This window comes from Colletotrichum acutatum (assembly GCF_030867785.1).
Source record: "Colletotrichum acutatum strain CBS 112980 chromosome Unknown BDZ83scaffold_20, whole genome shotgun sequence".
Lineage (NCBI taxonomy): Eukaryota > Fungi > Ascomycota > Sordariomycetes > Glomerellales > Glomerellaceae > Colletotrichum > Colletotrichum acutatum.
The window spans coordinates 372,614-384,236 of record NW_026849014.1 but is presented as its reverse complement, the minus strand read 5'-3'; the positions used below and the strand labels follow the sequence as shown (position 1 = coordinate 384,236).

The 11,623-nt window shown below is 53.7% G+C and overlaps 6 protein-coding genes across 6 annotated transcripts; 3 read left to right on the top strand and 3 right to left on the bottom strand.

Moving 5' to 3' along the window:
• Positions 1-173: 173 nt before the first annotated feature.
• On the bottom strand, positions 174-918 carry BDZ83DRAFT_571380 (40S ribosomal protein S14; the record flags this gene model as incomplete). The annotated part of the gene is made up of 4 exons (XM_060504404.1): positions 174-325; positions 385-545; positions 665-737; positions 849-918. 4 exons carry the CDS (start codon positions 916-918, stop codon positions 174-176), a joined length of 456 nt encoding a protein of 151 aa, XP_060368104.1.
• Positions 919-1,812: 894 nt separating this feature from the next.
• Positions 1,813-2,828, top strand: BDZ83DRAFT_717421 (60S ribosomal protein L7; the record flags this gene model as incomplete). Its single annotated transcript, XM_060511947.1, has 3 exons — positions 1,813-1,866; positions 1,925-2,014; positions 2,202-2,828. 3 exons carry the CDS (start codon positions 1,813-1,815, stop codon positions 2,826-2,828), a joined length of 771 nt encoding a protein of 256 aa, XP_060368103.1.
• Positions 2,829-3,213: 385 nt separating this feature from the next.
• BDZ83DRAFT_571284 (iron-sulfur cluster assembly accessory protein) lies at positions 3,214-4,032 on the bottom strand (the record flags this gene model as incomplete). The annotated part of the gene is made up of 2 exons (XM_060504392.1): positions 3,214-3,588; positions 3,658-4,032. The coding sequence occupies 2 exons, from the start codon at positions 4,030-4,032 to the stop codon at positions 3,214-3,216; spliced, it is 750 nt and encodes a 249-aa protein (XP_060368102.1).
• Positions 4,033-5,372: 1,340 nt separating this feature from the next.
• On the top strand, positions 5,373-5,891 carry BDZ83DRAFT_571253 (uncharacterized protein; the record flags this gene model as incomplete). The annotated part of the gene is made up of 1 exon (XM_060504388.1): positions 5,373-5,891. One exon carries the CDS (start codon positions 5,373-5,375, stop codon positions 5,889-5,891), a length of 519 nt encoding a protein of 172 aa, XP_060368101.1.
• A 234-nt stretch (positions 5,892-6,125) lies between these two features.
• Positions 6,126-6,873, bottom strand: BDZ83DRAFT_171210 (uncharacterized protein). The gene is made up of 3 exons (XM_060501470.1): positions 6,760-6,873; positions 6,613-6,700; positions 6,126-6,554 (listed from the first exon to the last, which is right to left on the bottom strand). The coding sequence occupies exons 2-3, from the start codon at positions 6,685-6,687 to the stop codon at positions 6,360-6,362; spliced, it is 270 nt and encodes an 89-aa protein (XP_060368100.1). The 5' UTR covers positions 6,688-6,700; positions 6,760-6,873; the 3' UTR covers positions 6,126-6,359.
• A 112-nt stretch (positions 6,874-6,985) lies between these two features.
• Positions 6,986-11,580, top strand: BDZ83DRAFT_610982 (Urb2/Npa2 family protein). Its single transcript, XM_060507631.1, has 2 exons — positions 6,986-10,471; positions 10,522-11,580. The coding sequence occupies exons 1-2, from the start codon at positions 7,312-7,314 to the stop codon at positions 11,259-11,261; spliced, it is 3,900 nt and encodes a 1,299-aa protein (XP_060368099.1). The 5' UTR covers positions 6,986-7,311; the 3' UTR covers positions 11,262-11,580.
• Positions 11,581-11,623: the final 43 nt, after the last annotated feature.

Genomic DNA, 11,623 nt, shown 5'->3' with positions numbered 1-11,623 from the left:
TCTACGATAGATACTGTCGCCCGCAGCAGAAGGCATGTCACAGTGCGTAGAGGTAGAGTGGGGACCAGGCGAAGGCGCCGTTCCCCGCGTTTTTCGCGATGCCACCAAGAAACCAAATAATGAGCGCTCCTGTCCCACGGAAGCCACCCAGGTAATGATGTAAAACCGGGCGCTCAGAGACGACGACCGCGGCGACCACCCTTTCTGCGGGTAGAGTCGGAGGGCGTGGGGGTGACGTCCTCAATGCGGCCGATCTTCATGCCGGAACGGGCCAGGGCACGGAGGGCAGACTGGGCACCGGGGCCGGGGGTCTTGGTGCCGTTACCTGAGGTATTGAATCAGCAAGGGCTTGTGAGAGGCTGTTGAGGGGGTCTAGAAACTTACCACCGGTGGCACGGATCTTGATGTGGAGGGCAGTGATGCCGAGCTCCTTGCAGCGGGTAGCGACGTCCTGGGCAGCCAACATGGCGGCGTAGGGGGAGGACTCGTCGCGGTCGGCCTTGACCTTCATACCACCAGTGACACGGCAGATGGTCTCACGGCCGCTGGAATCACCCAGTTAGCCATCTTGCACCATCACGGGTATTGATATAATCTTCATGTTCGCCAACGAGGGAGGGGTACTCCGGGACTCGCAGGCAGAACGGTGGATGGTGAGACCTACGAAAGATCGGTGACGTGGACGAAGGTATCGTTGAAGGAGGCGAAGATACGGGCAACGCCGAAGACGAGCTCGCCTAAAGATCGCGGGGTAGTTAGCAAAATTGCTTCATCTTCTCTTTGTGCGGTCGGCGCATGCAAACTGAACGCGCGACGTCACAATCGAATGAAATTCGGGGAAAACTCACCCTCGCGGACCTGGGGACCCAAGGAGATGTTCTCCTGGGCGGGACGGACGGTCTTGGACTTGGGAGGCATCGTGACTGCTGTGTTTGGCGAATTGTCTTTCGGTGGTGGTTAGTCGGAGTGGTTGGCAAAGGGAAGCTATCTCAACCCGTCGCTCGCAATAATCCCAAACGAAATTTCACAAAGCCCAGCCCTGCACACACGAACAAAACAAGTGGGCGAGAATGCCCTGACGGGGGTCGGGCGGTTGGCGGCGGCAGAACCACCCGGACCGGCTTAGCGCTATGAGAAACCCTACCTAAGCGAGAAAAAATGAGGGCGGTGAGAATTTCAATTTGCTGGTGGTGGCCCATGCACCAACCCCAGCGGAGCCTGCGAAATTTTGGGTAAAACTTCTGCGATCCCGCGCCCTTTTCCCTTTTCCCTTTTCCTTCTGATCCAGCGACCAATTTTCGACGACAACCGCCGACGACAACCAAACCCGCCTTCACAATGGCCGCCACTACGTATGTACACCAATGCTATTGAGTAGCAGCGGCAGCATTTCCCCCTTCGTTCCGTTTGCGATGTCTTGCAGATTGTCGTGGTCCTCTCGCTGGAGTCCTTGCTTCACTTCGTCGTGAATGCCTGGCTCTCAGCTCGAACCCTCCTGAGCAACCTCCCTCCTTCCTTCATGACCTGGAACATGGCTTGCGGACTGAGAGACGGTGCTCGGGGTGTTGGGGATGAACGGTAACTCGTTCTCCCTCAAAAATATTGCCGTTTGTTGGATTCCTCTCGCAGTGCCGAAAAGCTTGCTTGGCGACCCATTCACATGCGTGCACCTACTCTTGAACACTTTGCTGTGCTTCGAGGTGTTGTTGGATGAGCGTCATGCCATGGTAATTGCTGCTTCATTGGAACCAATGCTACTACCTGGTCTGCTCACCAATCAAAGTCATGAACTTCGAGTTAGCCACAGCGAGAATGTCGCGCTTCAGCTACAATTCTCGCACCGGCGCTCTACCCATGCTGCTTGCAGTATGTCGGACTGCGTACTAATCTGATTTGCGACAGTTCCGTCCCCACCTCCAACCAGGTTCTGGTTCCGGAGACCCTCCTCAAGAAGCGCAAGTCTCAGGAGAAGGCTCGCGCTGAGCGCAACTCGGCCACCGAGAAGCGCAAGGCTGTAAGTATACCTCTGCTCTCACTACCTACCCCTCCCCCGCCTTCATGATGCATAACATACCTTTCACAACTAGACTACGGTCGATGCAGTTGGAATTAACCTTCTTTCGGGTCTGACACTTGCCGGATCATTCACATCTTCAACGCATATTTGGCCCAAGAAAACATCGCTAACATGTTACCTAAAGGCCAACAAGGAGAAGCGTGGTGTCATCTTCAAGCGTGCTGAGAAGTACGTCAAGGAGTACCGCGACGCAGAGCGCGAGAAGGTCCGCCTCTCCCGCGTTGCCCGCGAGAACGACTCCGCCTACGTTCCCGCCGAGGCCAACCTGATCTTCCTTATCCGCATCAAGGGTATCAACAAGATCGCCCCCAAGCCTCGCAAGATCCTCCAGCTTCTCCGTCTCCTCCAGATCAACAACGGAGTCTTCATTAAGATCACCAAGGCGACCACCGAGATGATCAAGATCATCGAGCCGTGGGTTGCCTACGGTTACCCCAACCTCAAGTCCGTCAAGGAGCTCGTCTACAAGCGCGGTTACGGAAAGGTCAACAAGCAGCGTGTTGCCCTCACCGACAACTCCATCATCGAGGAGAACCTCGGCAAGTACGGTATCGTCTGCATGGAGGATCTCATCCACGAGATCTACACCGTCGGCCCCAACTTCAAGCAGGCCTCCAACTTCCTCTGGCCCTTCAAGCTCTCCAACCCCACTGGTGGCTTCCGCCCCCGCAAGTTCAAGCACTTCATCGAGGGTGGTGACCTTGGCAACCGCGAGGAGAAGATCAACGCTCTCATCCGCCAGATGAACTAAATTGGTCGTTTGTACGGCTTTATGATCAACAAAATTGGGGATTTGGCAGGGTTCGTCTAGTTACTAGGGACTTCGGCAGGTTTGAGAATACCAAGGGTTTATTACATGATTGGCACGGTTGCACGGCGTTGATAACCACAAAAGGGAATTTGTGAATTGATCATTTGACGACCACTGGATTCTCCATCCTCCTTGTTCAATGGGTAGCAATGCAAGCCTCTTCAGAGAGTTGTATGTGTAATGTGCATGTGTGACTGTCGCGATGTATCATGGCATTCAATGTCTTAATCCAAGAGGAGTGTTTGTACGCATTACATTAATATTGTACAAGTGGATGCTGAGATCCCACTGTGCTCATCCCTTGCTGAGCCAGGCTGAGTCATACTCAGATCTTGATGTCGAAGCTAGTCCCACATCCACAGCTGCTTGACGCATACGGGTTGTCCGTGATCTTGAACTGGGACCCAATAAGCTCCATCGTAAAGTCCACCTTGCTTCCCTTCAGCAAATCCAACGACGGCTCGTCAATCACCACCTTTGGTCCCTCAAACGTTACGCTGGTGGGGTCAGCATCTTCTGGTAGATATTGGAACACGGTATCGTCCTCCCCAACGACCTTGGACCAATCCTCTGCGCTCTCGCCCTCGGGTAGGGTAACTAGGCTCATGAGATACTGGAAGCCATGACAGCCTCCGCTCTCGACTTGTATCCTCAGGGCTAGGTTCGGGTTGTTGTCCTTCTTCATGATAGTTGCTAGACGCTATAAACGCAGAGAACCTGTTAGGTTTCGGAAACTCCTTTGTTCGATGCTCGGATACACGTAAGTTACACGTACCTTGCCTGCTCTATCTGTGATATCGAGCTTCATCTCTTGCCCTTCCTCATCTGTCTTCGGGTTCCAGGCGCATCTCGTCTGCCTCCTCGTCGCGGAGGCCGTGAAGGCTCGGGTCTGCTGTCGCACCGTCCTCCCAGCAAAGCGCTGCGGCATCATCCTCCTAGAAACACCCTGGGTGCAGCATTGTCGGGTTGTGCCGAAGCCGGCCTTGCTGGTGGCAGTAGTAGTTGTGGTGGTGGCGGGTTTCCATCTCGGAACAAGTACCGAGAGGATCGGTGCCGGGGAGTTTGACGTTGATGTTGTACGGCGCGCAAGCTGCACGAAGATATTTGCGCTCGAGGGGCTATGAATGCACCGGAGAGAGACCATTTTGGGCTGCCTTGTAGCGATTCTGAAGTCGACACAGCGGGTATTCGTTGAACGGGCGGCGGCAGTAGGAGAAAATTGAAGATGCTAATGTTCGGTAATAAGGTAGCTTATGATGTAAAAGGTGGTGGGCGGTAGGTGGCGGCAGTTGATTGTTTGCTGCATTAGTCAGCCCGGGGGAGCTTGATGGTTTTTGTCCAATGGTAGTAGACGGATTTCAACTCCATGACCATGATCTTCAATGACACTTCATTTTTGCTTTCCTGTCGAATGAATTGTATGTCGTTGCAGTAGATTTTTTCACTATGCGTTAATCAGAAGGATTTCTTGCCTGTCAGCTGTCTTTGTAGATGAACCTATCGTTGTGGCGTTCAATCTCGGTTCGGTCATCGCTGTTGTCGGAGCCGGCCCCTCGGGCTGTGGAGACCATCGGAGGCTGCAGCTGTAATCGCCGAGGTTTCGGGACGGCCCCGGGACTTTGAGATTGGAACTCAAGAAGCAAGTCTCTTACGTTTGACAGATCCCAAGTTCTTGTGAAAGGAGTTGGTGGTTTCGCTCAAAACATCCTGCAATGTGCACCTTTGAATGGTCGTATGACCCGATGCTGAATGAACTTGACGTGATAGGTTTGCCTTACGTTACGTACTTACGATAATACCCTATATTGATGGGCTTCAATTTGTGTCACTCCTCAAAGTACGCGATACTTGCCCCAACCACATTCCTACTTATGTGGCAGGTTATTTCATCCATTGGCGGAATCGATATTTCGTAGCGAACCCTAGATAGGTAGGTGATAAGATGGTCGCTAGACACTACCTACTTTATACACCCAGCGTTGCATGCCAGCTTCGATCAAAGCTTGCATGTCTCTGCTTCTTGCTATCGGACTTGCCCGTCAAAAGAAGCTACGGAACATTCTTCTGGGGGATCCGGATGATTTTGGATAAGACGCACTACGATTGAAGCAGGCCAATTACACTCTGAATTGGGTAGTCGAGATATCAATGATACAAAACTATGGCAAGAGGCACCAATGCTCCTGAACCAGTCTGGTATCACAATTCTCATTTCCATAACTCCTGTCAGGACCGAACTTTCTGCTCTGCTCCTTCTTACTACATGTATCTGCGCATGGCTTCTGATTACGGATTGCACCTGCTGGTATGATTTATCCAAACCACGGAGAAGGTACCCCTGACTACTTCTGTGCATCTGAGAACTATGGACGATGCAGCGTCCAAATGATTCTTCAACTTCAACCACACGACCATCCCTAAGACCTTTTCTCAAGAATAACTTAGACTCTACCTAAAGATACCTACTGATTACTTCCATTCTCAATGTCATTCGTCATTCATAAACTCGGCCTTGCCAACAATTTCAAGCCAACGCGGCACAGGGCGGCAAGGCCACATTTTGGCCGTGGCGGAATCCAAGTCCCAAATCCCGGAGTCACAGCAGATATGTCGAGCTTCAAGAAACACGCGAGAGAAGTCGCCGCCGGCCAGGATCTGCAAAGCGACCATACAGGTCCTCCTGAACAGGCACCAAACGTACCTCAGGCTACACCCCTAGAAGTCCTCTGTCTCGCCATCGCCATCTTTGTTCTTGCGTGTATCCTCGGTTTCATTGTCCTGATTGGCATCAAAACTAGGCGCTCGCGCGCACAACATGAGGCCAATAGCTTTCCGGAAAGTAATGGTCGGGAGAGATGGGATTTACACGACACAACACAGGTCTTTATCAACGGCGTCCAGCGACGGAGCGACTCGGTGGCGGGACAGGAGAGAAACGAGCTGCATCTCCTGGAGAGGGACGATACGGCCTCCCTTGCACCAAAGCACATCTTCAGACCTTAGAGAGACTCCGCTGATGAGTGTAACGGCGGGATCGGAAAGTTCGACGGCACATCGACGGGGCTTTCCAACGACATATACCGGGAATCGGAACAGCACTCCATGGCCGATATATAAGAGTCGGTGCGCTCGAATGATGAATGTTTGCCCGCACATTGTGGCCGTAGACCATCGAGGCACTTCGACGAGCAGGGTGTGAACGGGGGTTCAGGACCAACGCCCCATCCGTAGCAGCTGAGCGGTAGCACGCAAGCAAGATAGGACAGTCAAGAATGGACAGACAAATAAAAAGACTCTATTCCCTCGCTCGTCCCCGCCCTAACCTAGTATACCGGCTCCTCAGGGTGATCGCACAAGGGCCCGCCGGCTTCTGGCTCCCTAGCGAGCTTCACGTGCGTGTTGCGTAGTATGTTTGTACAGCTGTATTCCGATCCGGATCGCGTCGTCTATCGATTCGACAGTCGTGGCATCTTATGCCTGCTTCCTGATCTCTCTGGCGGCCTGCTTCAGGCTGGAGTTGCATTCCTCGTATGCACGTCCGGCTCCGAAACCGACGCCGACGAAGGCGGGCCACGCTCTGCGCTTGAAAAGGAGGACTGAGAAGACGACGCCGAAGCCAAGACCGAGGGTAGACTTGACAAGGAGGTTGGACAGGCAGTGGTCCCACTAGAAGATGGTCAGGGATCTCGCTTTATCGAAGTTGGTAACGGCTTGGGGGAGCTACCTTCTCGTTGAGAAGTGCCTCACTGACGGGGCGCGCGACGGCGCTCGGGGGAGGGGGAACGGAGGTGTCTGACATGGTCGTCGATACCCTAGGGAGCTGGTCGTCAGCGTCAATGGATCAAACAGAGAGCTGGGGAGCGGTGCTTACACAATTGACTCGATGCGCAATGGTTTTGTCGAGGTCGGAGCTTCAGCTATGGATTGAACCAAGTGATGTTTTCGGAGAGAGCCGGCAAATTGATGATGAACACCCGAGGGCGGTAAGTTTCGGTGTGCGTCTCGGTGACCTCTTTAGCCTAGGTGGGGCGGCAGAATCCCGAAATTTTGGGAAAGCTCCAGCTAAAAATCGCGGGGAGTCGTTGCGACTTATACCTGAGCGCACTCAAAGGATCTGCACGTCTTTTGAAGTCCCTCGTGGTTGGTCGCCTATCATGGACGTAGAAATGACTGATGCAAGCCCAATCAGGTCTTCTGAGACCATTGTAAGTTCTCCAGCCGTTGACTTAACTCCATCCTTGTCTACTTACCGCTTTTGAAGACGTCGGACAGGGACTTGGTGAAGACAGTGCGGTCTCTCGACCAGACGGGCCCCGGAGCCAATGGCGAGAACCTCGACCGAGTTTGGAAGCAGCTCACATCTGCCAGCCAGGGACCCTTCTCTGCCGCTGAGGAGAGCGTCCTTCGATGGCTTCTCAAAGTCATGAAGGCGAACAATGACGAAGCCGATACGATCCGACGATTTCCCTTAACATGGCGCATTCTCGATTGCGCATTCCAAAGAATTCCTCTCTTTTCACTCGCAAAGTCCCTCGCCGACCGAAAATTCATGGCGGTTCTTCAACAAACTCTCAAAAGCATTGCGAGACCGAGCACCGAAGCCCAGGCCTCTGGTTCTACATCGAAGAAGAGGAAGAGGAACAATGCCGCAGTCTTCGAGCTGAAGGCGCTGCAGTCTTTCGAGGGCTGCCTAGGCACGGGGGAGGCCATCTTTGGCGCATTGAAGAACCTGCTTGAACGACTGGACGCGGCGGCACAATGGTCCGCCCACGACAGGATGGGAGCAGAACATATCAAGGCACTCTTCGCCCAGCCTGCGACCGAGGCGGTAGAGTTGCTCTCGCCTCTGCTGTCCCTTTGCGACTTCTCCCTGGAAGCGTCAGATACCGAGCCATTCGAGGCGCAAGAGTCATGGGTAAAGGTCTTCTCATCCGCCTGGGACCTACATCTTCAGGGGGGCACCGATGCGCTCGAAGTCGCGACACACCTCTCGCGCGCATCTTTCTCTATTCTGGGCAAGACCAAGAACCGGTCGAGCAACGATGATCAAGTGGCAAAGGTATGGACGCGCGACCTCGAGAAGTTCCTCCAACGCAACCTTGTTCTGCCGGCGAAGTCGGCCTACCTCAACAAAACCGATCTCGAGGTTGTCATTCGTTGTTTTGCCATGATACAGAACATTGCCTTGACCTCAGTTCCAATATTCTACAGCCTAGTGGCATCAGCCCCGAGAGTTGTTGGAGGACTCACAACAACAAAGGCTGAGGAGGCCTGGATGCAGGAAGTTTTCAAGATGTCTGAGCGTGCCATGAAGCAGTTGTCTGCTAGCGAAAAGTCGCATGCGATGGGAGGAATCCTCGACGAAGCAATCGCGAACAAGGCTCGCATCGCTCGGAGTGACCTTCTGTCAGTCTGCGAGTCTTACGCGCTTCCTGATGATCAGAGCGAGACTGGCTGGCGTCTCTTGTCGCTTGTTGCGAGATGTGACGCGGATGTCTTTTTGCAATCAGAAGAAGGCACACAACTCTTCGACCAAGTGTGCGACAGGATTACCGCAGTCGGCGCGGAGGCGGACGAGGGCATTATGCGCCAGCTGATTGAGTCGCTGATCACTGGCTTTGAAAATGCCCGCGATTTATCAACATTCCTGAAGACGTGGTTCAATCAACTCTCGAAGTTCGAAGACAAGAAGCTGCGCTCCGGAGACCGGCCTGTCTGGTTTACTAGAGTGCACCGCAACCCGACGCTAATTGGAGGCATTCAGAAGTCCTTGACCACCAAGCAGTTGGTCAATCTGCTGCAATGGGTTGAGGAACAGGGGGAACTCCGTCCGGCCGCAGTCTTCATTTTCCTCAACACCCTCGCATCTGCAGTCACCAAGGACGACTATGCCGATGCGATTGGAAGCAAGCTTGCCGACATTGCGTTGAATGTCGGTTCGGCCAGCAAAACACCGTCGGACATTCGCTCCCTGCGTTGGAGAATACTCTCCAAGACTGTTTCCTGGCTAGACTATGACCAGGCCACCGCTCTCTGGGACAAGGTCCAGACAGACCTCACAAAGGCATTACAAAAAGCTAAATTTGACGACGAAGATACGTGCGAGGCCCTGGAATGCGCATATAACTTCTGGCTATCAATGTATCCCGATGGCCGCGACCAGACTGTTCTTTCTTCCCTGCTTACAACCTTCGTCGAGAGACTCTTGAAGAAGGTCAAGGTGGAAGACCTCCAGAGTCTGTTCAATTCTCGAGATTTCGCAGTTTCAGATACCTCTGATGTTCCCAAGTTTTGCGCAGAGTTCCCCCTTGCAGCTTCGAGACTCGTGGCTCTTCTTGCGAAGTCTTCGGGCCGTCTGCCCGACTACTTACAACGCGCCTTGAGTGAGGAGACCTCCTCCAAGGGCAGCGAGGTGAAGCTGAGCAACGTGCTTCACGCGGTGGCATCAAACGAAAATAACCTTTGCAAAAGGAAGCTGACAGCCGACGTGGTGGATCACGCCATCGACATCATCAGCAAGGCCTCAGCAAAGTCTTCCCCTTGGGCTGAGCAGCGGAGCAGGGCCGCCATGATTGAATTGTCAAGAATTCCCGACGAATCTATCACGAGACAACAGAGGGAACGTCTCACGGAAATCTTGATTCCAAAAGTCCACGCGGCAGGCCAAGTGGATCCTTCGGACTGGCATCTGGTTTTGGGATTCTTGGTCAAGCTAATGTCAAGGCCAACTTTCTACCAAAACATGTCATTCGCCGACCTTCAAAAGATTGCCGACTCACTGTCAAAAGTCTGCGCGGAGAGCAACTCAAGGACGGCTCTCGGCCTGGCCCAGCTTGTGTCACAACTGGCGACATCAACTGTGCGACAAATGAACGATCACCAGGAATGGCGCACGCAGTACTTCGACAAGATCCCCGCTCTTCTGAAGGGCTTAGATGGCGGTGCCTCCTCCGTGCAAATGACTCTGTTGAAGGCACTGCTCTCTGTTGTGCTACCTGAAACTGGTTCTGATGACAAAGCTGTTGTCATCGACAGCGATCAAATAGCTTCGGCCTTGGGAAGTCTCATTCAAGACACCTTGAGTGACTTTTCCAAGGCCTCACGGAAGCAGAAGGTCAAGGGAGATATCGTCAACCGCGCCCTGATTGCCCTCGACGCAGCGGAAGCTTTGCCAAAGCCGGCCGTTGCGGGGCTCAAGATCAAGGTGTCTCAGTTGGAGGAGGTGAGCCAGCAGGCGATCACAAATGGATACTTCAGCGGCTGGAAGCTTCAGGCATTCCTCATCAAGTACTTCCCGTCAAAGGTGGCAGCTGCTCGGCCGACCTCCTTCGGCCAGCTCTTCAGCAGCACGCTGCCCACACCGCTACCGAGCGGCGCAGTGCCCGACCCCATTTCTGACTTCAACCGACAAGATACATTGGAAGACATTGTTGACGCCGCTGTCGCTGGTCTTGACTACAATGGTAAGGTTCAGTATGTACAGAGCCTTCTCGAAGGCGTTGAGGCAGATACCGCTCCGACAGCAGGTTCAACTTCCGAAGGCCAGCTCCTTGCCATCCGCCGTGTGGTCACTCAGATGACTGGTGAGTTTTCTTTCCTCCTCACATTTGATTAATGCTAACCGAAATCATAGAATCCCTTGTCGGTCTTGAAAAGTCAAAGACCTTTGACCTGGCCACAGCTCACGGCAAATTGATCAGGTACCTAGCCCAGGCCGGAACTGTGCGCGAATTCGTCAGAACCACCGAAGTCCTGCAGCAGCTGCTCGACGTTAAGTCGGACTCCATGACCCAGTGGAACATTGAGACGACATTCAGCACGGTGGCAGCAATAGTCTCCAATGACCAAGGCCACCTCCTCGACGCGTCGCCGAGCGTGTACCAATGGCTCTGTAAGCTGATGGAGGTCATCATCAAGAAGCACCGCCTCCGGCTCGAGGGACACTACCACATCCTCGTCACCACCCTCGAAACCCTGCTCGGCGCCCTCGCCCACTCCTCATCGTCTACACAACAACGGGCTAAGCACGCCGCGCAATTCACCCGCCTCATCACCCTCGTGTGCGAGCCCGCCGCAGCGGCCGTCTCCCGCGTGCAGCACCTGAGCGCCCTCGACTCGGCGACCGACGCGGCGAAGAGGTCGGCCGGTAGACACATGTACCTCCTCCTCATGGCGTACGTCAAGCTGCAGCTGGACGTAGACGTCCCACGCGAGGTCCGCGAGGCGTTGGAACCCGGCATGAACTCCGTGTTTGACATTACGCCGCTCGAGGTGAGGAAGATTCTGAATGATAGCATGGATGCCAGTGGTAGAGCTATCTTGAGGGAGATGTACAAGAGGTATAGCAAGTTTGGCAAGTGGAGTGGTGTGTAAAGAGGAGAAAGCGCGGATCCGCGGAGGCCTGTGTGCAAGATACCCTAGATATAATGCAGTCATTTGGTCAAAGACCATGTACATTTCTGATTCCAAAATATCTGGCTGCGCTGTTTGTAGCTACTTGCTCTGGTGAGATCTCGGCCCTGAACCTGATGACATCCGTATCGTGTCCTGGTTTTGGACTGTGGGCCCCAGGTGGTGCAGATGGAGTACACATCGACGGATACACCACAACCGTCCCCGCCGTAACATATGTAGGGTAGAAATCTTGGAAAGAAAGGCATGAGAAGCGTCTGAAGTGCCCATGACCTGGTGGTGGAAAGTGATTAACGCATACTTGGGTCCTTGCGAAAGGTTGC